The 27,825-nt window shown below is 38.8% G+C and overlaps 2 protein-coding genes across 5 annotated transcripts; one reads left to right on the top strand and one right to left on the bottom strand.

Moving 5' to 3' along the window:
• Positions 1 to 408: 408 nt before the first annotated feature.
• Positions 409 to 7,824, bottom strand: NPY5R (neuropeptide Y receptor Y5). Its single transcript, XM_042983669.1, has 2 exons — positions 7,759 to 7,824; positions 409 to 2,037 (listed from the first exon to the last, which is right to left on the bottom strand). Exon 2 carries the CDS (start codon positions 2,026 to 2,028, stop codon positions 688 to 690), a length of 1,341 nt encoding a protein of 446 aa, XP_042839603.1. The 5' UTR covers positions 2,029 to 2,037; positions 7,759 to 7,824; the 3' UTR covers positions 409 to 687.
• NPY1R (neuropeptide Y receptor Y1) lies at positions 7,336 to 27,825 on the top strand. 4 transcript variants are annotated; one of them, XM_042983670.1, is made up of 5 exons: positions 7,336 to 7,453; positions 18,827 to 18,933; positions 20,547 to 20,650; positions 25,142 to 25,988; positions 26,093 to 27,825. In XM_042983670.1, the coding sequence occupies exons 4-5, from the start codon at positions 25,293 to 25,295 to the stop codon at positions 26,543 to 26,545; spliced, it is 1,149 nt and encodes a 382-aa protein (XP_042839604.1). In that variant the 5' UTR covers positions 7,336 to 7,453; positions 18,827 to 18,933; positions 20,547 to 20,650; positions 25,142 to 25,292; the 3' UTR covers positions 26,546 to 27,825. The 4 variants fall into 4 exon arrangements, with proteins under 4 accessions (XP_042839604.1, XP_007084286.1, XP_007084288.1 ...); XM_007084224.3 differs by lacking the exon at positions 7,336 to 7,453 and having other exon boundaries at positions 18,628 to 18,933; XM_042983671.1 differs by lacking the exons at positions 7,336 to 7,453; positions 18,827 to 18,933 and adding an exon at positions 20,120 to 20,296.

Below are 27,825 nucleotides of genomic sequence, written 5' to 3' on the forward strand. Positions count from 1 at the left end.
TTTTTGGTATTTTCACAACCTAAATATTAAGAAGCCTGTGAAGTGGAATTGAAGATAAATAGATAATATATATTCCTCACATTTGAAATTAAATGATCCTTAGGAAAAATATTTTTGCTTATTATAATTTTCAACCAAAAATACTGAGTTGGTTCGGTATAACTTTTATTTTAAATAAAAATTACAATTTATTCGTTTACAAGACAAGATTAAATGAAACTTAATATAACTACTATTTAATTTTTTTAAATGTTTATTTAGTTTTTGAGAGACAGAGCACAAGTGGCAGAGGGGCAGGGAGAGAGGGAGACACTGAATCTGAAGCAGGCTCCAGGCTCTGAGCTGTCAGCACAGAGCCCAACGCGGGGTTCAAACTCATAGACAGCGAGATCATGACCTGAGCCAAAGTCGGACACTCAACCGACTGAGCCACCCAGGTGCCCCATATTTAAAATGAAATTACAGAGTGTACTGACATTGACTTTATGTAACTAAATGAACTCATCATATTATATATAACACATTAAAATTATCTTCCATATATTATGAATTGACATTCAAATCCAGAACTCTTATACATAAATTGAATTTCATGTTACTAAAACGTGTTTACTATACATAAATAGTTATTGTGAATGTGTTTTAGACCATCCCAACATTTGTTCTTTCCTTGATAAACATTTGGGATTATGACATATGAAGACACTGTATAAGGGAAATTAAATCAGCTTTGATCCCATTATTAAGAAATCCATACAGAATAGGATTCAGACAACAAGACATCATGCCTAACAAATGGCAGATGCAATACACCAACTTGAAATGCCTATTTGAAATAAGGTTATCATTAAAATCAGTTACCACATGGAAAAGGTGTAGTGGCATCCAGCTAACAGCAAACACCAATATCAATATGGTTAGTCTATAAAAAACACTTCGAGATCTCTTTTTTATCCTCATGATCGAACGGTTTACTCTCATTTCATGAACGTCTGAGTTTTCTTCAGGTTTCATCTCAAAGCAGGTGGGGACTCCTGGTATGAACTTACTGGATGACGAGAGCTGACTTTTTACAGACCCAAAGTTTTCTGGAAGCATTCTTGAATGGTTCTCTTGAGAAGGTCTTGCTGGAGCAGGTAACACGCATGCTGTCTTCTTGCTGTATCTTCTTCTGTGTTTTCTGATGAATGAATAGCTCCATTTCTGGCTGCTGGAAAGTTTCCCCTGAGGCCCACTCTTTTTGAATGGATGAAGAGTTAAGTTGATCATCTCATTTTCTTCTAGTTTGCTTTCTTGGTTGGACAACCCACAGCTTATACTCCTGCAGACACTGGTATGACTTATGGTTAGACACACCAAGGGCAGAATATACTGAACTAGCAATAAAGAGATGGTAAAAGCAATTCTGTATGAATCGGATGGCCACGACTCAATGCATAAATACCTGCTGCTCAGCAGTGTTGAGCCAAATGTTTCCTGAAGTTCCACCAGACTGTGAAACACTGGAAGGGGAGAACAAATCGCAAAACCTAGCGTCCAGACAGTAGCTATCAAGAAGTAGCCATGGTTTGCCGTTAAATTATTAGATATAGGATGTTTTATCATATGATACCTGACAATAGCAATTGATATTAAAATTAAAGTTGAGACCAGAACTGAAACACACTGAAGAAAAGGCATAATATGACACATGACTTTGCCAAACATCCACTGATCCAGCAAGACGGAGGTCAGTGTGAAAGGTGAGCAAAACAACACAACCAAGATATCAGAGAAGGCCAAATTTCCTATGAGGAAGTTTACTGTAGTCTTCTGGTTACGCTTTCTCATGAGTGCCATTAAAATAAGGAGATTCCCCATGAAACCAAGAAGACTTACAAATGTATAAAGTCCAATCAGAAAATACTGCAGGTCATCCACACTGCTTTTATAGTCATCCCACACTGGGAAATCAGAGCTCCGAGGGGCCCCAGTACTGTTCTCAGTGGCAAGTGTCTTGTTATAAAAGTCCTGGAGCTCTAAATCCATATCACAGTCCTGCTTGGAATAAAAAGACATTAGTTACCAACTTAAAAAAAAAAGTTACGTGACCACTATAAATTAATACACTGAGAGGGAAACTAAATTTTACAATTTGCTCCTGTTACCTTACTAATCTCCCAAAAAAGTTTTGGGAGGTCTTGAACTGGTTCTAAGAGCACAGCAAATATCAGCCAATAACAATTACAGTAAATCTAAGCCTACCATCACTTCTGTGGTGTGTTAATGTGTTGTAAAATAGCAAACCTTGTTTTTTAAATTTATGTAGATATGACAAAAGGGAAGGAAAAGGCAAATATATGTAAGAGCTTCAAGATACCTAATTTACAACAGCTCATTGCTATTATTTATCCTGTCACGGTGCCTACTCATGGGGTAGTCACATAATCTTACCTTAAACATTCCTTCATTTCCAACTTCAATCAAGGTCAAACTTAAAAGTCACCTATGCTAAAGTATTCCTTAGTCTACTCAACTGGATGTGATCTCCTCTTTGGAACCCCCATACTGCTCTGTTTATAGCTGTCTGATGCGAATGTCACAATTTGCTTTGCTATGCAATTAAAATGCATAGCAGCCTCCCTTATTTATTTATAAGCAATGGAAAAGCAGAAAATTGTCCTTTATTCACTGTGGCATCTACCACAATCCATGGCCCAATAACTTCACCATCGTGGGTGCTAAATAAATATTTATGGAAAAATGAAAAATTCAAACAAGTGTCTAGTATCTTAAATATTATCTTGTTCAAATTTAAGCTTCTCAAGTGTAGAAAGATCACCCCAGGACTTAGGTGTATACAGTAGGCACTTAATAAGTGTTTATCAAGCTGTACTGTTGACTCCGTGTGCACAATACTGGATGGCAGTCATTCCATGATCAATTCTTAGTCCTTTAAGAGGTGCCAGATTATCATGAATTAGGATAGCCACTGGCCAGCAGTCTGCTAGTGTTTAAAAAAAAATTACCTGTTTACTTTTTAAGTTAAAAAGTGAAAATAATTTTCAGCTTTAAAAAGATTGAATACATTCATATGGCCGAATGAAAATTTATATCTTAAAGTTAAATGTATAAGTAATACCAATATCATACCCCATAATAAGTTTTTTCATTTCAAACAAAATTAATAATGTAATATTATTAATAGCACAATGGTATTTTTTATTTATTGCTACATATTGGAGATTTGACAGTATTGCCTGATGAAACACAAACTGTCTATAATATATCAGTAAGAGGCAAAAGGGACCTCTTGTCCTCTTTTTTAATTTTTTTAATTTTTTTATTTTTTAAGGTTATTCATTTTTCAGAGACATAGAGAGACAGGCCCAGGTCATGATCTCACAATTTGTGAGTTCAAGCCCCGCGTCGGGCTCTGTGCTGACAGCTTGGAGCCTGGAACCTGCTTAGGATTCTGTGTCTCCTCCCTCTCTCCCCCTGTCCCTCCCCAGCTCATGCTCGCACTCTGTCTCTGTCAAAAATAAATTAACTTAAAAAAAAAATGTAAACAAAAAAAGTTACTCACGTGGCCTACTGAATCATTTTATTCATCATATTATCAGATAATTGCCTCCCAGTAACTACTCTGAATGGATTAGTGAGCTTCTAATCAAAGTAGCCTTGACTGGCCTTTTTGCCTAATTTCCTGGGTTCTGATAACCCCTGGTTTCATCTACCTTGTTTATAATCCTATTTGTACTTATAACGTGTACAGGTTGTTCCTGTGTATCCTGCTTATTCATTCTTCTTTTGACTCGCTTTCTTGAAACAATCCTTTTTTGTTGTAGATCTGTGGTTACTGATTGCTTTTTCTACTACCAAGGTAAGGACAAAAGAGAAGTTGCATAGATGATTCTACAATGGCTTTGTGTTTTCTTGGGGCATGTAACTGGAGGATGATGCTCCTTTAAAGTAAAATATTACTCTCCACAATTTTTTGAAGGAAGAGGAAATGCAACATAATTTGGGGTAATAGAAACAATGGGGTTTTGAGGCTTAACTTCAGATTGTCTCCAATGCAGTGGTCAGTCTTCTCCATTGGACTGTAATGGAGATAAAGGAAACATCTTAATTCTTTTTATGATAGTAATGGTGCTTAAGAGAATTATGTTGTACATAGAGGATACTAAGTAAACACTTGCTATTTATCACTTAAGAAAATAGTTTAATTTTCCCAACCTTGAAATAATAGAAATGAATCATTTGGGGAATATAGGAAAATTCAGGATAGAGTGTGACTATAGGTCTATATGTGTGTGTGTGTGTGTGTGTGTGTGTGTGTGTATCTTTTTACATAGACATATATATAGGAACCACTGAAATTAGACAGGTTTTCAAATGGCCCTAAAATGAAATGAGGAGATACATCCATAGACAATGGTGATAGTTTAGCACTTTAAAATTTTAAATGAGGCATCTTCAGTCATAAAGGCTATCACATAAGCAACATAAAACTAAAATAGCAAAAAATATTTATAACATGTTTTTATTTAAATGTAAAAGAAATACATCAGATTGCATCGTGTCACTAAAATTTTTCTCTAACAATACATGTCCATAAAATCCTCAGTTCATTACGTTATAAAAACCACTGCCTTATCAGTAAGCAAATGAAGGAAATGTCGTCCTAAGTATTCACTGGACACGGGAAACACTGAGGGCAACACTTCTTGCCCTCCTTAAAAAACTCTACTTTAAATACAATTTTAAAGGGGAGGCTCCTTTTACTAATGAAGAGCTAAGATTAGTTGTTCCTTCCCTTATTCATTCAACTAGCATTTACTGAACAGCTGACGTGCTAGGTGCTCTGCTAGGCTCTGGCATAAAGGTAACAAATACAAGGTACTATGTGGTAATATTTCCAGGGGTTAATTCAAGGCTACACAACAAGTAATTAATTATAGACTGCAAGTGCCTGAGATATAAAAGGCCCTAAATGGATTATGAATGAATGAATGACATTCTCCTGATTGCTAGTGATATACTTTTTTACTATGGCACAAACACACTGTTGCTGAAAATCATGGATGCTTACTTGTACCTATTGACAGATTGATAAATTATCATTTTTCTTATGTTTTTTCCCTCTCCTAACATTCATTCATTTAACATTCATTTTATTTTAGTGTGACTGTGCTGCTGTTCCTCTAACACAAACCGATCCATCCCATCTAAACATAAAAATACACATGACACCTAACATGATGCTCTGCACTAAATGAGCATTTTGTGAATCTTTGCTCCAATGACTTCTCACGAGAGATATTGCAAATAGGGGGAGAAGAAAGGGGATGCAGAGCTATTTCTTTAAAAGTGCCCTCTTATAGGGCTCCCCCCACCCAGGGCAGGCTATCCAAAATGGACCACACATTGGCATGCAGATTATTTTGAGCTGAAAATAATCAAGACCCAAAAGACTCAGGAAGAAACTTTGACCTCCCCACCAACTGCCTAAAAAATTTTAGATAGGGGACCTGTACCCACAAAAGAGCTATTTATAGAGATTCCTTTTTACCTAAGAAACTTAACTGTATAACAGGGCAACCTTTGTTTTCCAAACATCTCCTACCTTCCTGCTAGTAGCTTTCCTCCCTTACCCCTCTCCTTAGCCTAGGATGACACATATGCCTCATTTTGCCTGTCTTTGGAATTTCCATGTCTGTGTAGATTCCCCATAGGTAGGAAACTAAATTTGATTTTCTCCTGTTAATCTGTCTCAGGGAAATTTAATTCTTAGTCCAACTAGAAGAACTTTGGACAAAGAAAAATTTCTTCCTCCCTGACAATAGCCAGGGGAGGTTTTAAACAGTAGGAAATAGTTGTCCAATAAGATTTGTCTTTTTTTTTTTCTTTAATTGAAAAATCAAAGGTAGAGGAACTACTTTAAAATGAAAAAAAAAAAAAAAAACCCAAAACCACAAAGGATTTCTTTTCTTAAACTTACCCCTTCACTTCCCTGAAAAGCACAATAAGCAAACATATAATGGAAATGTAAATCTGTTTAATAATGATCTGCTTTTCAACAAGTGTTATAATGAGCACTGTACAATCCTATGCAACATACTTTACACATAATAAAAGTAATGCAGTATGTGTACTTTCCTTCATCTCAGAGTGCTAAGCAAATTATGAGATGTAACCAGAAAGAATGTTTGAAAAGTGAAATATTATTTTAGAGGAAACTTGATGCTGACTGTGTGAAACCTTTGTTGTGCTTACTTATGAGCTTTTCTTCTTTCGTACCCAGTTTTCTCTCTCACCATCAGTTTCCACAGGGCTGTACATCCAACTTCAACCCTCACAGTAAAAAGTGGAAAAATATAAGTTCTTCCTCAAAGTGTGGTGACTGTGAAAAAGTCTTTGTAGACTTAGTGTAATTTTCTGATATTGTAATTTTCTTATAAAAATCGATCTATATCTGACACCGAGACAAATGAAATCTTCCCAATAGACTTTAAGTATGTGAGGTAGATAGCTCTTAAAAAGAATAATAGGGGGGAAACTCAGAGGATTCTAAAAGACAGCTTATATATTTAAATAAGGTTCCTTTGTTAAGATAATTTCCTGTCTTATGAAAATGCACATCTTTGCACAGAGGATGCCAATCACACACAAAAGAATAAAATACATGAATTTTTTTTTCCTCTAGCAATGGTAGACTATCAACTATCGCCGATTTTTCTATCATCCTGGAACAATGGCGAGATTCCATGTTCTCCAATATTCCCATGATTTATTTTTAAAGCTAGAGTCTGGCAAAATTTGAGTTGGAAAGATAAATACAGCTCTGCTCAGCTGACAAACACGCAGGCACGCGCCACCCTCCCTTCTCAAGTCTAACAGCAGAGTTTCTCTTCCCTTGAGAAATCTGAAATTTTAAATTGCATTCGGACTCAAAATTCTGTTGAAAGCCTCAGGCTATTCCATGATCTGTGGCCAAGTCTTTCGACTTTGATCCAACACAATGGTTCAGTTTCTTTAAAAGATAAACTAAAGGTCTGTGAACTTGGGGATAAAAATTCCCTGTTGGTGGAATTCGAGGTGTATGGATGTCTGGTATTGCTCGCATTTGTCATTTGAGGCCACCTTGCAAACAGGAGCGCAAATCCAGGCGCGCGGCTGCCTCCGGGTCTGCGGCCAGCTGCGGGACCGCGCGGCAGGTGGAACTGCCCGTGTGGAGCCCGGTGGACTGCGCCCCGGGACCTCGCCAGAGCCCGGCTAGGGCTGTGCACTAGCCGAGCACCCCGCGGGCTGCCGTTCCCTTGCCTCGGACGCCAGCCGGGCTGCACCCGGGGCTCGCACCCAGGGGGAGCGCTAGGTCCCCGCGCACCCCCCTCCCGCCTCCTCCTGACCAAGCTCCAGCTCGGATTCCGGACACTCCTCCTGGGTTCGGCCAACGCCAGTTCCACCCCGGGTGAGTACTTGCCCCGCACTAAAGAATTCCGCTTGGTCCCTTCCCTGCTCTCCCTTCAAGCCTAACAGTTGACTGTTCGGCCACCCCCAAATCCCCACTTTTTCACCGCGCTGCCTTGGGCTTCCCCACCCTCCATCTCGGGAGATCCCAATACACCCGGGGACCGGGGACCGGGGACCGGGGACAGGGGTGCGGCTCCCGGGCCCGGAGCGGACTAGCCGCGCGAGCCAGAAACGGCCTCGGCCCCTCCCTGCAGGCCCACCCCCGCGTGGAAGGGAGCGGCGGGGAGAGGCTGAACCCCGTACCTCGGGGCTCCCGGGCCGGTGCTGGTGCCTCGGTTCCCGGGAACGCGGTCGCTCCTGCGCCCGAGCGAGCGGCGGCTGCAGGGGGAGGACCTGAAGGTGGCGGTGGGAAAGTGGTGGGGGTAGGGAGGAAGGAGCGGGGAGCAGCGGGGGTTTTAGAGGCGCCTCGGGAACACGTGACTGCTCCCGGGACCCCAGAGACCCTGCTCCAGGGCGCCTGCTCCGCGCCAGCTTCTCCCCAAGCCCGGGGTCGGGGCATCCCAGCCCCTACCTTGCTGTTTGGGGCCCCAGGAGGAAGCTGCAGGCCCCCGGCAGTGTACCCCGTCACCCTGGCCTCTGGTTGCTGGCCGAGGCCAAGTTAACTTGACGAGCTGGGAGGTTTTTGCCGGTTGTGTCCCCAGCCTGGTGAAGTGAACTCGGAGGCTTGAGCTGATGTGCGAGTGCAGGGGTACCTCTCAGAGCTTAGGCTCCCTGAGAAAAAGCTTCAAGGCCCAGGTTTTCCCTTTGTTCGGAAAAAATGAAAACCAAAACCAAAACAGAATGCTGCTCTTTCTCCCACCCTCTTGGAGTGAGCAAGGGAGAAGTCTAGGTGGAGAGGCTGATCTGGAGGGGCAGGGGACACAAAGGGGTCAGCAATTTGATCCATCGCGGAGAACAGGAAAAAGGATTTATTCCCACTTCTAAGGAGAAGTAGTTGTGGGAGTGGGCAATCGGCGTGGAGCGGAGAAGTGAGGGTGAAATGGGATCCACGTTTCCCAGGGCTTTTCAGTAACATAAAGAAGACTCGGGAATAAAGAATTGTGATAGGTTTTTTTTCTTAAAAAACAAAACAAAACAAAAAACCCAACTCATTAACCAAAAAACACCACAAAACTTAGCCCTCTGTTTCTCCTCAATGTGATTCCCATCCTCAGTGTTTCCCAATCTGTGGTGCAGGTTGGCCTTATTTTAGTCAGTCATTAGTTGGCAGGTATTTTAGGCTTCTCTGCCCGGTGTGCGTGTACGTGTGTGTGTGTGCGCGCGCGTGTGCGTGTAAGAGGCAGGGAGTGGCGAGAGAGAGGGATGGAGAGACACACTGGAGAAAGAGATTGGAGGTAGAGATCCCTATGTTTTTGACCATGGCCTTGCAGGAGGAAGATTGTATTTGTTGTATATTTCAAAACTGAAAATGATTATGTGACAATCATAGGATCAAGTGCTTGGTGTTTGGTGCAATCCAATGGGACAGGCGTTCTGTAAACTGGAGAGGACCATGTCTCTTGGGAGCAAGGCGATTTGTAAATGTAATTTCTGGGGGCAGCAAACCCTAGTGGTTTCCGTAGAAGTCGACCAAAATTCTTGTGCCTCTTCTCTGCTGAATTTTAACATATGACACCCAAGGGATCTATACATTGTCATTGTGTCAGCTAGAAAGGCATTCAAGAGCTTTTAAATACCTCAGGCAAATCCAGTTCCTATCCCATTCTTTTCTGTTTTATTTCTAGAATTCTAGTACATTCTCCCCAAATGCTTGACAGAATAGTCAGTCTGAGCAGGCCCATTGGATCCTGCAGTCGGTGAGCTGAGGGATGGTAATGTCAACACGGGGGGACTGGTGAGAAAACAAAGTTTGGTTCTTAGACTTTCTTAACTCCAACATCTGCATGGTTACTGCACTACACATTGCCACATAAATGTCTATGCTTCCATCCGTTGCACGGTTATAATACATACCTTCTTCAAATATGCATTGTCTTTAAAACAACTTCTAAATGAACCCCATTGTGACTATCTTCTAAAATATTAGTTATGGTGCAAGCTTTTGTATGTTAAAAATACAAGATGGATTTTATTGTTTTCTTTTCCACTAATTTGTTTTTTTTTTTTATAATATCAACCCTTAGGTTGAAGTAACTGTTATTATTAGAGTATTAAAAATAAAAGGCCAACATGTGATTGAGATGGAGATTTTGATTAACCCACCATTCCTTTCCCACTGCACACACAAACATGCAAGCCTCAAAAAGGGAGTCAGAATCTCTTCTTTAAATACACATTCAACATACATGGAATAAACAAATTATTAAGAATCTTTTTTTTTTCTAAGATACTGTCAACTTGAAATTCCAACAATATGCTACATAAAGAGGAAGATATGAAGATCAGTGTGCTTTTATCTTCAAATTTCCCAGGAGGGATTCAAAACTAATCATCATCACTCTTTGTAGACCATAATAAGTAATTTTGTTCCTATTTTATGGAGTCAATTGAAGCAGGTAAAGTACTACCTCTGGGAACACAGATAGTAATGTCCACTTCTGCTCTATATATTTTTGCTACTCACTATTTATAAAATACTCATTTGGGAAATTAAGTTGGATTTTATGCATGCTACGAAATTAAACTGGGTGTTTTCCAGTTCTCATGGTTCTTCATCAGTTATGAAAGAAAGCATATCTCTAAAGGTGAAAGTTAAAATCACTCGGACTCCTAAGACAAATTATTGAATAATAAAACACTCTCCAAACAATGCTTGGAGTGACATTTCTCTGAGGAACATGTCTGTTGTTTTTGTCAAAGTTATTGCTGTATTTTAATAACAGGGACCATTTGTGAAGGATGAATACTAAAGTGCTTTAACATAATCTCAAATGATATGTAATGTTGATATATAGGAATATATAGGAATAGTGGTGACAAATAAAGTAGAAAAATAGTGTTACTTTATGTGATGCATTTTATTTCTGTGAAGATTTTTGTTATATTCATGAAGAATGTTACATTCATGAAGAATGTTACATTCATAAAGAACATTTCTTTTGCCACTGTTTCTATCATGGTAAATTTAAATCCTTAATTCTTAAAAGATGTGGGAAGGGCCATTTCTGGGTATTACCAAAAATGTTTTTGTGATGCTGATTGATGCATTGATTTCTTTGGAATTGTAATAGTTTGTCATATAGTCAATATTTAGGACTTAAAACAAGAAACTAACATAATTGTGAAATACAGGCAATTGTTTTAAGGAACGAAAACAAAAAAAATATTAGTCCAAAATGTCGAGTGCATAGAGCCATTTTCCCAGATAATTCGATGATAATTTTGAGGTCCTAAGGGGGCACTATAAACACATAATTGCCTTCTTCTGACAAGCACTGTGCTACTTAAGCAACACTTTATCTTTCCTTTTGATTTTCTAACGATTAAATCATTAAGCATAAAATAGTGACTGATTTCCAAACAAGATGTATGGTTCTTTTTTTAAAATAAATTTGCCATGTTAAAAATACATAAACACATATATGTGATACACATATATATATAGTTATACAATCACAAATCACAAATGTATTTGTATAATGGACACAACCAGAACACCTGGATTTCATCCAGGTTTTATTCCAAATTACTGGCCGGGCTTTAGACGAAACACTTGACCTTTTTAGTCTTCACTTTCTTTGTAAAATGAAATGCTTTGACTAGTAGATATGGAATCCCCTTTGAGCTCTGACTACCTATGACTTTATGCCTTTAAGAAGTATGCATTATAGACATATGTGTAGAAAAAGACACTTTTTGGATCTTCAGAAAAATGTTATGGTCATAGAAATTGTTTCTCTCCTCTCCATATTAGAAAAAAAGAAGAAGAAAATACTGTTGATAGTTTTCCATTATACTGGCACATTCTCTTCCCTGCAGCTATAATAACTATATAATGATACTTGATACATTCTTATTAAAAAATGTGGATGTCTTACATATGAACAAATGATTCTTTTTTTTTTTTCTTGGAGAGAGAGAGAGACAGAGTGTGAATGGGGGAGGAGCAGAGAGAGAGAGAGGGAGACAGAATCGGAAGCAGGCTCCAGCCTCTGAGCTGTCAGCACAGAGCCCGACGCAGGGTTCGAACCCATGAACTGTGAGATCATGACCTGAGCGGAAGTCAGGCACTTAGCCAACTGAGCCACCTAGGTGCCCCAACAAATGATTCTTTATCTAATTATATCATTTTAAAAATTTCAGCACAAGATACAGAAAAGAAGAAGAAGACATAATATTTCTATCATGTAAATCCATATATAGGCCATATATTCTTCCCTTCTGTAAATCAAAACAAAAAGTGGTGGTGTTGATAAGCTCCCCCCAATATTGCTTTTTAATATAAATTTCCATTTCTTAGCTAAATTTTCATGGTTAGTATTTTAAATCATACTTACAAGTTTAAATATAGCTTTACTATATTTAAATGGAAATGAAAGAGAAATGGTTTGTTTGTTTTTGATGGTTTGTTTTGAATAGTCTTTAAAAAGAATGTTTAAAGAGGTGCTCAAAGCAAAAGCCCAGAATCAAAAGTTGATTAAATGGCGGTTAAATGATATGCTCTTCAAAAATGTATCTGTTGCCATATTCTTATTCTTATCACGCTCACAGGTACTTCAGCTTTTAAAAGTATATTATTCAGCAAGTAGAAAAAGTTATGAGACATTTTCATTACACATTATATGCATTTTTAAAGGCAGTAGGATTCATTTTTCAAGCTTACACTTAATGGGGAAAGCAGAATCAATACATAAAAAAATAAAGAATATGAGAAGAATCAAGACAAGTATACAGTAAGATATCTATGTATAAAATATATATTTACAGATATGTAAAGTATATGTATACATGTAATATGTGTATGTATAAAAATAGCAATAATCCACCATAACTAAAATGCCCAAGACATTTTTAAATGTTTGAGATGAACAAATGGGTTTGGTTTGTGATGTTCATAGTTTGCGTTATCCTACTTTATTCCTTGTTCTTCAGCCCTTCAGGAGAACTTTTGTCAGTATCTTATGATACACCAGATAGAATTCTGGGCTGTGCGTTTAAGGAGATGAAAAGAGTAGCCACTACCTTCCAGAAATGTGTGCAAATAAATAATTAATTACATATAGCGTACTAAATTCTGTGTTAGAAATAAACTTAGAGTCCTGCCGGAATATAAATAAGACACATTCAGCGTATGGGGGCATTTGGGGAGATTGAGAGATATAAAAGAGGGCTTCATAGTAGACAAGATCCTTGAACTGAAGCTTGAGGAGGAATTGATGAAAGTTAAAGCTCCAAATGGCAGGGATGGGCAAGTACGAAGTGGGGAAATAGCGTCAAGGCGAGAGAGGGTGTTCCAGTTGGAGAAATACAAATAGTTCAGTATGCCTGAGTGTGTGGGAAGTGGTGGAGGATGATACTGAAAATATTGGTTAAAAGGACATGGCACTTGAAGGGTTCAGAGAGCAACTCGACTATTTAAGCTGGGGAGGGATATTACTGGAGGGCTGTGAAAGCCACTGAGGCAGAGAGACCATTTTGCAGACAAAGAAGTACAGCTTGATGGATATGAAAGAACACATCTGAGACATGTTTAGGGGGTAAAATCAATGGGAATGTGTGAGCAACTGAATTTGAGGGTGTGAGAGAGAAACACGGGACAATTCTTAGATTCTGGTTTGAGGGATAGAGATGATGACAATGACTGAGATCCCATCTACTGACTGAGAAGAGAATTTGCCAATGAAGCCTGAGAGAGATCTGTCCTCTAGAGAGAGATTTAGGGTTATGAGTATACAAGCATGTAATTGATGGCAAAGAATATGATTATGCATTAAGGGTTTAAAAAAAGAAGATTAAGAATGAGATGATAAATTTGGGGATGTCTGGTCAATCAAGGAAGAGACAAGACCACAAAAGGCAGTAACACACAAGCCTTTTTGGGTGGTGGTCTTGGACAGAGTTGCATGATGGGAAGTCTCTCCCAGCAACAGTGCCTCCAGAGATAACAGCTCATCCAGGGGTGCTACATCCAGAAGAGAGATAGGACAGGGGACTCTTGGGGAGAATGGGAAAATAGAGAGTGGGCTTATTTATCTAGGTGACATCCCTCAGTGGCCAAGTGGGGAGACTTGGTTCAGAAAGCTCCAAAGGGCAGCAACAATTTGGTATCTGTCATGGCGACAGGATTTGTTTCATCTCTGGTTTACACATGATGGGTTCAGCTTCTCAGAGTATGAAAAGTAGATGGATTCTAACTGGTTAAAAATATACATATTAAAATTAATTTAAAGCAATTAGATGTGTGAGAATTTGAGTTTGGTGCTGTCTGGCTTTGGGCTAATCGTCGTAGCCTGCTGTGAAGAAGAAAACAATATGGGGGCCACTTTAAGCTAATACACATGTGCCATCTTGGGCCGATTTATATAGTAGGGTCCTGGGAAGGAAAACAGCTAAAGAAGTAGAGAGAGACAGCAGATCCTGGGAGAGGAGACTGAGGAGCATCCAGGAGGGGATGAGTAAAGCTGCAGTGTGGAGTTCATGAAGTCAAAGGAAAAGAAGATTCCAAGAGCATAGGATGGTGTAAAGAGTCAAATGCAACATAAAGAATAAATATAATAAAGTCTGAATTGTGTCCACGGGCTTTGGTCATTGGTGTTATGGGCAGAGGTGGGTAGGTGGGCCATATTTGAGGAGCAAATGAGAGGACAGTAAATGTTTTTTTTATTTTGGGAGAAGTTACCAGAAAGAGAAGCAACTACAAAAGCAATGACATGGGTGAGGGAGTTACAATGAAAGAGTGAGCAATTTTATTTTTGTTTTCGTTTTAGTATTGAGCCAAGAAAACGGAGTTGTTGAATAAACAGGTGTTATACTTATATTATTGTGTAACAAACCTCCCAAATTTAGTGGAATAAGACAACAACTCACTCATGGAATTTATTCTCATGGATTGAGTGGGAGAGCACAATGGTGGTGGCTTGTCGCTGTCACTTGGTGTTTCGGGTGTCAGCTGGGAAAACTCAGTGGGCTAGGCTGACTCAAAGCCTGGGGGCTGAAACAGCTGGGAGAGAGGATTCACTGCTGAAATGAGGGATATGGAATTTAGGGAGTAAATACGCTATCATTTTTACTTAATTCAGAAGGAAGGGGGAGCCCATTGAAAATAGGATATGAGGTAGGAGACTAGGGGAGAAATGTGACAATTTGAAATATCTTCTAAAAGGAGAGACATTGGAAGTCACTCAAGCCCAAGAATTTTGGGGTGATATTTAAGGTTCAACGAAAGTTTTGAGTGTGTAGTTTCAATAATCTATGCAGTTGCATTATTTTCACCTATATGCTATGCTAGTAGAGAGTGGTAGCCAAGCAATTTCCTGGGTTCAGAAGAGTCCGATTATACCCCAGCCCATCTTTAGATATTTTTCCTCTTTGTAGATTTATATGTATCTGGAGAAAGAAAAGCAACAGCTAGACTTTAAACAAAGGAATGAAGAAGGGATACTTACCTAAGCAAAGTGTTGTGAAAAGGTCTAATGTTAAGCCTGAGATTTGGGGAGTGGGGCAAGATGAACTGTCAGACATACTTGTCATAGACGATACAAGTTTCAGAGGTGGTGTTCACACTTGTCCTTCTCACCAGCTATTCCTACTCCATGTCTTTGAGAGGAGATATGAAGTGAATAGTGACAAAAATCAAAACAAATAATAGTAACAATGGCAAGCTCTGTTCATTATACCATGCAATAAATACATAATGTGACACTTTTGTAAAATAACATTATACTTTTGTTGAATGTCTGAAGGGTGTCTGACGAGGTGAGATCTACAGTAAAATGTTTGGATATTTACTAAATAATTTTAAGAGTCTAGTCCTCTATAGTCTTATTCTGACAGATTTAAAAAAGATACTCTCAGTCTGTGGGCTATGTGACTGAATGAGAACTTTCTTGAAGTGCATTCCCGTTTCTAATCAAGAACAAATCCATAAATATTACTTAGTTCCTCTACACAAGGAATATATTGAATTGTTTGCCTACATACTTGTATAGTAACATTTTAAAGAAAATTTGCACTCCTTTCTGCTAGTTAAGTCCCAAAAACAATTAATAATTGTTAATTAGTCCAATGAATCCAATTGAATTAAGTGATTGTATTGACTATTTGATTGTACTGACCAATTTAGTCAAAACTCTTTACCCCCTATATTTCATTGGTTTTAAGATGAGGACTTTATTAAAAAAATATTTTAGTACTCTCACTTTGAGATTCTTTTATAATCGATTGTGTGTCATTGCTTTACTGGAAGCATTTTCTCTCTTTCTCAGTGGTCCATAAAATAATGTTGCAATCTATATTCTGTGACATCATCGATTCAAATAAATGCAATAGGTAAGTTACAGAAAGAAGGAAAAACTGACACCTAATTAATACATAGACTATGAACTGATTCACCAGCATGGTTCATATTAAGTTTTACCCCAGTGGAATTTTCTCCTTACAATATCATCTACGTTCTAGTTTTCCTATGTAGTGTTAATGCCTATCAAGATTTAGCTGAGCGATAATTTATGACAATTTTCCTGTATCAAGGCCTAATAGCATTTTAGAAACTTTAATTAACTCTTGGAGCAGAAATTCATCAAGAGACCAATAAAGTAGTTACAATGGATAAATTCCAGCAGCAGGTAGAGTGATACACTTTTATCTAGGCAGTCATTGAATCATGCAATTTAAAGGGCCAGACCATTTTCTGGATGATAAAACTAAGGTCTACAGAGATTTAATGAGGAAAGCCTATTCTTCTGTTTAAATGACAGAACAAAAGACTTGCCCAAGAGAACATGAGAACAGGTCATTAATTTAATTCTCCTAGTCATGGTTTATAGGTCAGAATGCTATGAAATTTCAGAAGGCAATACACAAAATGGAAAACTCTCTCCCTAGCGAAGAGGTTTTATCTAGTTTGAATTCCAAATAAGAAAGTATAAAACTGGCTGTTCATTTAAGAGTAGAAAAAGAATTTCTTTATTTCACACATATCTTCTCTTTAATACATCTTTTGAGGAATTCACATTACTCTTTAACACATGTCTTCTGAGGAACTCAGATTATGTTATTTGAAACCTTCCATAAGATTACATTATATAAGAGGATCTTCTGTTGCATTAGGCTATTATACTATCCTGAATTTTTTGATTTTACACTTTTTAAAATTTAATTTTATTTTACATTTTACACTTTGAAAAAGTACTTAGTAAATGATACTCCTGGAGAATTATACAATTTGCTGCTGTTGGTGAGCATTTCAAAACTTGTTTTTGCATTACAGAATTTGACATAGAAAAGTCTTTGAGACCAATGAACTTTCAAAGAATGGTATTTAATATTAATATTTCAAGAATGCAGCTTTATGAATTTGCCTTATGGGGGACACTTTATGGCAATTCAGTTAGAAAGGTAAAATACAATGTCCATGTTTATTTGGGGCATTCTTGCAGACATGACTTTCTTAGCATTGTTGGGAAATACAGAAAGGAAAGTGTCTAATGAGTCCAGATTGTATTTTCAGCTCCAAAATATTTGCTGACATGGCACAAATGTTTACATGAAAATGTATTCTTCATGGAGAATTAAATTATTACATTTGTAATGCTTGGAGCAGAATAAAAATAGCCAGTTTGATGATCAAAACCTTGGGGCAAACTTGCTTCTCAGAATGTGACTTGAGGGAATGGAGTAGACAGGTGATTAGAAACCTAGAGTTATTGCTCTTTAAAAGAATTTAAATTCCTAAATTATGCCTTATATTTTCATTCTTAGTTGAAACAAAGAAAAGAATAAAAGAAAATATACTTGCCATTTTACTCTGTTTAACCAGTAGTAGGATTTTGTAAAATGTATGTTCCCATCTACTATTGTAGTTTATTTATTACATGACCACGATATTTTAAATCTTGATCATAATCCCTTTTCAACTATATAAAAATGTCTAAATACAAATATTTTAGAAAGATTTCCTGGAAAAAAAACCAGATGTTTACCACACTATACAAATAAATGAGCTATGACTTATACTGAACTTTAAATACTGTTTATTTTGCCAGAGAAAGAAAACATATTTTAACAGTGTAAAGTTTAGGTCATTCCCTTTGTCTTGGAATTTTTTTTTTTTTTTTTTTTTTTGGTTTGAAGACAGAATGCAATCATAGTTGTTATGTAACAAAACTTTTATGCATATCCTAGGCAGTGTCCTGTATCTTTATTAGGAGCGCTTTTTATTTTTTTTGGCAGCTTGATTTGGACGAAGTTTTATTCATCCTCACCAGTAAATAATGTGTGTGTGTGTGTGTGTGTGTGAGTGTGAGTGAAATACACAACTTTGGTTTTTCAGAGTGGAATACAACTATGTACAACATCTGAGATCAGTGTTATCAGTAGTGATCCTGAATCACCGGGCACCATGATGGCTTTGCCACCGTCAATGTACTCTGTGTACATTCCATTCTTTTCTTCCTAACGTTCAGTACAAGGGTAGATTAAGCACCGAGGAAATGGCATTGACTTTTTGACCACCAGGGAAATGTTCCGTTCAGCGTGCTCCCCTAAAAAAAGCAGCTAGGCACTGGGAACAAACCTAACTGCATTTTCTCAGTGGAAAGAAAGAAGGACAAAGGCCAGGCTAGCTCATCCGAGATTTGCTACTTTTGCTTTTTAAGGTCTTCTCTTTGTTCGCTTTTAAAATGGGGGCAAAAGAAACCAAAAAACAAAAAACTTTTCGGTACTGGTGTGAGAAATATACAAAGGTCACCAAAAAAAGCAAGGAACATATTAGTAACATTGTTGCGGTGAATTTCACATTTCCTTTTCTCCTAAATAACACCCCCTTTCAGTCTTGACTTGGGCTGACGCTCCAGCTTTTCAGCCGGGTAGAAGTTCGGCCACAAGATGGCACTGACCTGCAAACAAAGGAAAACAGTGGCTCTGACTTTCTAAAGCCCTGTGACATTGTCTTGCTTTCCTGGGAGTCCAGGACTGTGGGGATGAGTGCTTACTTTCCTTTGCACCGTGCGTCTGTGTTTAACAACGTGTGGATATGTTTAATTTCTCTTCCTTCCAGAATTCCTAGGCAACGCACCCCCGAAGTGTATACCCAAGCTGAGGTGTTTGTGGGGGGAGCAGCAGGCGCTACTCGCGGGGCGCCATCACGTGATCCGGGGATAAGGTGGAGTTCGGCTTTAAGGGGGCGTCTCTTCCTATCTTCATCAATCTTTAGGATTTGAGCAGGAGAAATACCAGCGGATCTTTTCTCCCGGCTCTATCCCTTCCATTACCATTCTTCCCGCTTTAATAAACGGGCGAAAACGACGAATCCAACAGAGGGTAAGTTTCAAGTTTACACCTTGTTAAGGACTTTTGAGGGGGTCGAGGATGAAAGACGAAGGAAAAAAAACCTGCCGAGTGCCCGGAATTGACTCTGGGAAACTGAGGTGGGGCATGGAGTCAGCTTTTCAGTTGAGCTCCCGGCGCAGGTAGGTCGCAAGGTGCTGCAGATGATCGGACAACTCCAAGAGCCCTGCCCATGGGTGGGGGCCGACGTTCGTAACCGGGAGTTGGCGGCATCCGTGCACCCTGCTCCGCGAGGATTTCCGGACGGGGATCTGAGTTCTTGCCTCTTCGGGTTCTCGTAAGGCTGTCTTCCCTTGACCTCGCGCATCTTCCACGGTTTTTTGGAGCTGGCTGCGCTAGAGGCTGCGCTGGAGTTTGAGCGGAGGGAACCGGTGGCTGGGATTGTCTGCGGAAGGGTGGGTTTGGCGAGTGACCACTCGCCGCTTTGGTCCCCGTCCCACCGCACGTGTCCCGCGGGGGGCCCGCGGACCCCAGCTCAGGCGCGGCGCCCCCGGACACTTGTGGGTTCCCTGCGTCTGGGCTGGAATGGAGCCCCGCTCCGTCGGTGCTGGGCCCTTCCAGTCTGTCGCTGCGCCCCGGTAGACACTCTGAGCTCTAGCCTTTTATTTCTGAGTTTCAGTCATCCAACTCTTTAGCTCCTTTTGGAACAGCGATGATGGAACCCGGCAGGGTTAGGAGATTGGGCATGGACTGGAGGTAGATAGAGGTGGCTTAAGAGTGTTCAGTTGGTCTCTCCAGGTAGACAGGCGAATGTCTTAAGAACTGAAGTTGGTCCAGAGAGAACTGGCTGTGCTTCTTTTATTTTTGGTTGGTTTGGATGCTTTGTTTGCCAGTCTCATCACGGGTGGAGAGACCTTGATAGATGGCTGGCAAATGGAAGAGGGGGCCAGAAGTGTAAGAATGAGGAAAATCGGGGGCAGTTCACCTAACTACACTGTATGAAAAAAGGTGGGCACGTAAACGTGGCAGCAGGAATTTTGATTTAACCAGCCCATTTCATTCTTTGGTAACTGCTGGAGCACAGGAAAAAGTTAGGGGAGGGCAAAGAGGGAGTGTGTTTTGACATCTCTTTTCTTTCTTCTTTCTCTTTCTTTCTTTCTTTTTTTTTTTTTTTTCCAGATCGTTCAGATTTGCCATGCTTACCTGGGTCCTACGAAAAAAGCGTATCTCACTAGGTGGCCCCCAGGCAGGGGGAAATGGAAAGCTTGCTTGTCACTACCTGGACAGAGAAACAGTATCTGTCAGTCCCAAGACTCTAGAATGCTTTCCTGGTAAAGAGAGCAGAAAGCTGTCCAGCCCAGTACCCCACCTATGACTAAAGACTAAGTGCTTTTCGGTGGGTGACTACTGCATTATTAGTCTCTTTCCTTATGGTTTTAAGGCAGCTGTCTGTTGAACCAGCCCTCCTGGGAGAGGAAGGAACAGAGAATTATGTAACTCATGTAGATAAACTAGCAGTAACTTTGGGAGGCTCTATGTAATAAGGCTGACATTTCTTTTCCAAACACATAAGGTGAACAGCCAGTTGTGAGTATACAAAAAAATTTATCTGCTGCAGGTTATGACCAGAAACCCTGTATTTTCAGGTAGTAACAGCACTAAGAACAGCAAGCAGTGAAAGACCAGCATTCCAATTGGAAAGGATAAGGAAATTTCCCTTTGGAAGGGGGCCAGTTTTACATCTGATGATGTATGTAGTATTTCTATTTTGTCTCTAATTGCTCATGACAGCTATATTGAGATTTAACAACTTTTAATTTTTGCAGTGTCTTTAGTTGCATATCTTATTTTAAATATCAGAATAGTGAATGTCATTATTTTTCTTTTGCAAAGATTATGTGAATGCTTTCTCTCTGAGTATTATTTGCTGACAACCGTTCTTTCTTGAAATTATACTAAGGTAGGTCGAAAATACACATTTTATCGAGTGCAGAAGGGTTTTACCAAACTGGAATGACTACCCAACATGCACTTAGAAAAGGAGGCTTTGCAAACACTTAAAAAATAGTTTGCATTTTCTGTATAGTTAAATTAGCATCTACTTAATAGAAAGACTGCTATTCCTCACAGAGCATGTCCATCAAATATAATTCCGGAGGGTTCAGAGTTGAATTTCAGTATATTCACTTAAAACCATCTGCAGGAAGTGGCCTCTGTATCCTGTAGTTGTAATAATTTGAAAACTTTTACATTAATTCCAGTATGTATGGAATTTTGTCAAAATAAGTCAATGGATTTAAATTTTCAATTTTTCTTCCTTTGCACTGTAAACGCCTCAGTCTGGGCCTCCACTAGCTCTAATCTGGATTATTGTATTAGCCTCTTAATGAATCTCCCTACTTCTCTTTCCTGTCTTAAATCTGTTGAAAGCAGCAGCTACAGTAATAATGTAAAACAAATCCTGTGACTTTACACCTTTGCCAAAGACTCCACTGGTTCCTCATTTTTCTCAGAGAAGAAGTCAGACTGTCCCATGGAATAAGGCCTTACATAATCTGTTCCTCTTCTGCTTACCCTTCCTAAGTATTTTCCTACTAGTCTCTCTCTTACTTATCCTACTTATCATTGGTGTTTAATACACCAGGTAAACTCTGGCCTCAAGGATTTTGCCTTTGTTCTTTCCACATGGGATACAGTCGCTGACATATCAACATGGCCTCCCCACTCACCACTTTCAGGTCTTAGCTCATATGCCACCTTTTGAGGCAAACCGAGGCCTTCCCTACCACCCAGTAATAAAGTACAGGTCCCGACAACCCCAGAACCCCTTCCTTGCTTTATTTTTCTGCGTGAATACTTATCATCTGGCATACTATCCCTTTTACCAGTTTATTTTTTCTTGGCTTTCTTTGCCCACAAGACTGGAAACTCACTCCATGAGGTCACTGTTGTCTCCACTAAAACAATGCCTGATACAGAATAAGTATTCAAGAGGTGTCTGTGTGGCTCAGTTGATTAAGCATCCCACTTCGGCTCAGGTCATGATCTCACCCTTGGTGAGTTTGAGCCCTTTGTGGGTCTCTGTGCTGAGGTGAGGGCTCAGAGTCTGGAGCCTGCTTCAGATGCTGTGTCTCCCTCTTTCGCTGCCCCTCCCCCACTCATGCCCTCGCTCTCTCAAAACTAAATAAACATTAAAAACAAAAACAAAATGTGTTCAATAAACATTTATTGGATTAATGAATTTTTTCAGAAACAATTCCTTTTTTAACACACAGTGGAACATTTTCCCCTATATACCTGACCTAATAAAATGATTATTATAATTAGCATCCATCTTGCTTGTTAAAAGGACTATGACAGAATTGAGTTATTGATGTTAGGATTAATTCACCCAAGAACCTGCTATTTCAGCCACGCACCTACTATGTCAGTCAACACGGTTTTTTATTCTAAATCTAACATTTGCAAAGTCCTACAAGGTATATACACTGCCTATCTAAAAGAGGTTATGTCATAATTGGGAGGAGCCAGTTAAGGATTCAAGGGCACTAAATGATGCTTTCAGAGATGAGTAGAGTTTGGATTGGTGGTGAGACAGAACAGCCGGAAAGAGCAATGGCAGAGACGAGGTGGAGGCTGAAACAGGCTGGGGGGCACCTGGTGGGCTGTGAGGACCTGGAAAAGAGCACTCACAATGGGGCTGTTGGAACAAGGAGGGAGGCAAAATGTAGAGGTCGTCAAGTGTCAGGCTGAGGGATGTACTCACATGTGTCTTAGTCCAGGATTCTGGTGGTGTTTAGTGACAGGGAACCAAGAGAAGTCATAGGATAAAGAGGATACACTTTTCTATCATGCGAGTTTCACTTTAAATAATGAAGAGAAACTCACAGTTCACTAAGTCATGTTGACTATCACGATAGCAAACTGAATATGAAGTACGCAAAATTTTCTTGCATTCTTCAGTGAGGAATTTTCAAAGAAATGTTAGATTATTGGGGCGCCTGGGTGGCTCAGTCGGTGAAGCATCCAACTTCAGCTCAGGTCATGATCTCACAGTTCCTAGGTTTGAGCGCCGTGTTGGGCTGTGTGCTGACAGCTCAGAGCCTGGAGCCTGCTTCAGATTCTGTGTCCCCGCTCTCTCTCTGCCCTTCACCTGCTAGTGATCTGTCTCTCTATCAAAAATAAATAATGAATATTAAAAAAATGATAAATTATCCAAAATAAAAAAAGAAATTATTTTAGATTAGATATTTAGATAATTATTTTAGATTAGATATTTAGATTTAGATATTTTAGATAATTATTTAGATTAGATTATTCTCCAATGTTTGTTCTCAGACACTAAGAGACAGAGGTTATCTCTCTGCCTTTGGTATTCTTGAGAGAAAAATGGTAATTACTGCATTAAGTTTGTTTATTTTTTATTTACTTATTTTTAATTTTTTTGATGTTTTTTTAATTTGGGGGGGGGGTGGGAGGGGCAGAGAGAGAGAGGGAGACACACAGAACCTGAAGCAGGCTCCAGGCTCTGAGCTGTTAGCACAGACCCCTATGCAGGGCTTGAATCCACAAATTGCAAAATCATGGCCTGAGCCAAAGTCAGACACTTAACCAGCTGAGCCACCCAGGCACCGAATTTACTGCATTAAGTTTAAGAGTCATTATTTACTGGTTGTTGCACAGAGGAGGGGAGAGCCATGTTTCTAAAAACATTTACACTTGAAATCATTCCTCGTTTTAATAGTTTCATTCTCTCTAAATGTTGGAAATCTTTATTTTTATTCAGTTTTATAAAGCCAAATTGTGGTTTTATAATAAAAAACACCTCATGTTCTAGAAAGCAGAAACACTCAAAAAAAGGTTCATTAGAGGTGTCACTTAAAAGGCAAATGTTTCATTAAATTCTTACCTCCTTGAAATGGAAGTAAATCTGCATGATTTTCTTTATTCTCACATAAAAAAGAAACAAATGCCATTCCCTTTCTTAACACAAGCACAATGGCCTGTTAATTAACATAGGAAATCCCTAATCTCCTATATGTATTTAACAATCTAGAGGAAATCAGATTTTTTTTTTAAAGGAGCTTTTAACTTTAAAAAACCACCATTGTCTGTAATTTGTCCTGTTGGTGAGAAAAGAGTCTTTGCATCACAAAATGCCGTGAAAGATCAAAATTACCACTAAAATGTAGACCCCTGCATTGTGTGGGTATACAGTCTAGCGGGGAGGGAGGATATTTACATGTATAAAACCTTAGAAATCCTTTGAAAGCTTCTGACATTAATAAAATCATAGAATCTTAAAAGTTAGAAGGAACTTCAGCGTTATCCAGTTGAATCTCCTTCCTACACAATGCAAGAGCTCCCCAGAAGTCTTTTGTGTAGTAGCTACAGACTCTTGTGTATGGAGCGCTCCATAGTTCTGCAGGCAGTTGATTTCATTTGATTAAACTTCTGCTCACATCATAGTGATGTGAAATTTGTTTTGTTTTTAATACACACTAATACACTTCCCTTGGTCCTGTTTCTAGCTTATGTAGTCAGACATAATATTCTAAGCCCAGTTTGCTAACGTGCATGCTGCCCATTCAGATATGAGAAGACGTCTATACCATGCCTGTTCTTTTCTGGATTAGACATCTCCCTTCCACAGTCCTTCATAGGACAAAGTTCTCATGTTGCACTGTATTGGTCATCTCCTTTGGAATATACTTGTGCCAAATAATGTCTGCCTTAAAGAGCAGTTCAGTGTATGGTGGAGCTATTAGTACAACTTAGTGAATTATCTCATTTCTCTAATATAAGAGGAAGAATTAGGGAAATGTGGGTTTTTTTTGCTGTTTTTCTTTGTTTCATATCTTATGTTTTAACCCATACATTAAATTTTTTGTTACATGCTCATTTTTTACAATATTTAGGAATCTGTTGACAGTGGTTTATATAAGACTTTGGGCATGAGATTTACACACACCTTACTGATTTACAGACTACTGTATTTTGCTGAGTCAAAATGTAGTAATGTAGTCAATTGCTAGTTGCTAGCCCAATTAAAAATATTAGAAGAGGTTTTCCTCAAAATGTTGGCAGTGTTTCTGCTATTTTTTTAAAAAAAGGTGTTTATAGAGATTACATTTTGTTTCTTTATTTCAGTGTTTTCACTTAAAACAGCACTGTGAGTCAGAAGTCATTTTGACTGCCTTCGGTGAAATTAGTAATGCCATTGGTCATTTTCTCTTTACAGATTGTTCAGTTCAAGGGAATGAAGAATTCAGAATAATTTTCATAAATGGATTGTAATATGAAGAATAAGAATAAGCTGAATATTTGATCTGCTTTGAAGAAACATATTTTCCATTTGTCTAGAATAATCTATAACAACCAAACCAATCAAAATGAATTCAACATTAATGTCCCAGGTTGAAAATCATTCAATCCTATGTAATTTTTCAGAGAATTCCCAGTTTTTGGCTTTTGAAAGTGATGATTGCCATCTGCCCTTGGCCATGATATTTACATTAGCTCTTGCTTATGGAGCTGTAATAATTCTTGGAGTCTCTGGAAACCTGGCGTTGATCATAATCATCTTGAAACAAAAGGAGATGAGAAATGTTACCAATATCCTGATAGTGAACCTTTCCTTCTCAGACTTGCTTGTTGCCATCATGTGTCTCCCCTTCACATTTGTCTACACATTAATGGACCACTGGGTTTTTGGTGAGGCAATGTGCAAATTGAATCCTTTTGTGCAATGTGTTTCGATCACTGTGTCCATTTTCTCTCTGGTTCTCATCGCCGTGGAGCGACATCAGCTGATAATCAACCCACGAGGGTGGAGACCAAATAACAGACATGCTTACGTAGGTATTGCCGTCATTTGGGTCCTTGCTGTGGTTTCTTCTCTACCTTTTCTCATCTATCAAGTACTGACCGATGAACCGTTCCAGAACGTGACACTTGACGCGTTCAAGGACAAGTACGTGTGCTTTGATAAATTTCCATCGGACTCTCATAGGTTGTCTTACACAACTCTCCTCTTGATGCTGCAGTATTTTGGCCCACTCTGTTTTATATTTATTTGCTACTTCAAGGTAAGAAAACTTCCCCCTGCCATTTCCATTTTAACCTTCTTTCCACAGAATTCCACATTAACTTGGTGGTTCTATTTGAACTTTTTTTCTCTCTCTCTCTGTAGATATATATACGCTTAAAAAGGAGAAACAATATGATGGACAAGATGAGAGACAATAAGTACAGGTCCAGTGAAACCAAAAGAATCAACATCATGCTGTTGTCCATTGTGGTAGCATTTGCGGTCTGCTGGCTGCCTCTTACCATCTTTAACACTGTGTTTGATTGGAATCATCAGATCATTGCTACGTGCAACCATAATCTACTATTCTTGCTCTGCCATCTTACAGCAATGATATCCACTTGTGTCAACCCCATATTTTATGGATTTCTGAACAAAAATTTCCAGAGAGACTTACAGTTCTTCTTTAACTTTTGTGATTTCCGGTCTCGGGATGATGACTATGAGACAATAGCTATGTCTACCATGCACACAGATGTTTCTAAGACTTCTTTGAAACAAGCAAGCCCAGTCGCATTTAAGAAAATCAACAATGATGATAATGAAAAAATCTGAAACTGCTCTAGCATATGGCCCCAGATGACACCTGTCTAAAACCAAGCACAACCCACAATACTTTTATTCCCCCAAGGAGTGAGGTTGTAATCATTTAAGAAAGACCAAGATTTGTTTGTCTTGCTTTTTACCGCTTTAATTGTAACTGTCATAATTAAATTCGGACAAAATGTATGGACTTTGGAATTTTCTGACATTAGTTTGACCAGACATCCTTGAAGTGCTTTTTGTAAACGTATGCATATAATACAAAGACTTTTATACTTGACTTGTTGGAATAAAATTGCTTTAAAGGACTACTACTGACTGACTTTAGAAGCACGGTATCTGATACGCATTAGATTGGGCTATCCCTATTTCATTAGGTTACACGGTCAATAGATTGGGCAATCCTGATGTAATGATAGACATTTCAGTCTGTTACAGAGGTGACAGCAAAAGCAGCATTCGAGATGTGGAGCTGAGTCTCTGTCTTACATACCTACAGTCTGAAGTCATTGAAGAGTGATTTGCATTTTTTTTTTAAATTTAAGACAGGATTTAATTTGCTCCTGATTTATCACTTAAGATAAAAATGCATAAAAATACTTCTCAGCTGTGAATACCATGGGGAATTGGGCCACCCACAAGAATTAAGTGGGAAAGCAGTTCTCTAACTTCAAAACTATTTTGGTACCTGACAACCAAAGGGTTTCAGAGCAATTAATTTAACAAGCAAACTAGTAGTGCAGCAAATAGTTGAATTATATTCATCTGAATTGTTGGTCAAGAGGCTTTCCATTCTTCACAAACTGTTCAGTGTTTGTCCAGTTTTCTAGCCTAAATATATATGTGGCTTAAAGGTATTCCCAGCTTTCGATATGTAAAAACACAGAGTGTATTTTCCATACATCAGTGCCTATATAGTAACTCATTTTTAACTTTTTCAATGTCCGTTTTTCAAAGGAGGACACCAAAGTATAATGTTAAAAGAATGTTCACCCTAGCTGGCAGGGATAAATACCTGAAAACTGAGAACACTTCATATAGCCCATTTTAACTTGTATGAACTGTGTGCCTTGTGTAGTCTTGTAAATAATGTACTGTATAGAGTACTAAGTGGTTGTGTTATATTAATATACTTAATTTCATGCATCCTGTATTCATGATTGAGGCTCAGAGTCATTTGGAGAGAAGATATTTTAAAGAACAAGATACAACTTCAGTGTATTATAAACGTATTAAATGTGTTTGATTTTAGAAGGCACACATTGTCTTTATTAAAATTGTTTTTGCTTTTT

Source organism: Panthera tigris, chromosome B1, assembly GCF_018350195.1.
Source record: "Panthera tigris isolate Pti1 chromosome B1, P.tigris_Pti1_mat1.1, whole genome shotgun sequence".
Lineage (NCBI taxonomy): Eukaryota > Metazoa > Chordata > Mammalia > Carnivora > Felidae > Panthera > Panthera tigris.

Bases quoted from the DNA above. Each gene is read 5' to 3' on its own strand.
- NPY5R (XM_042983669.1), bottom strand. From the start codon at position 2,028: ATGGATTTAGAGCTCCAGGACTTTTATAACAAGACACTTGCCACTGAG.
- NPY1R (XM_042983670.1), top strand. From the start codon at position 25,293: ATGAATTCAACATTAATGTCCCAGGTTGAAAATCATTCAATCCTATGT. The intron at 25,989-26,092 runs GTAAGAAAACTT...CTCTCTCTGTAG, and splicing joins TATTTATTTGCTACTTCAAG to ATATATATACGCTTAAAAAG.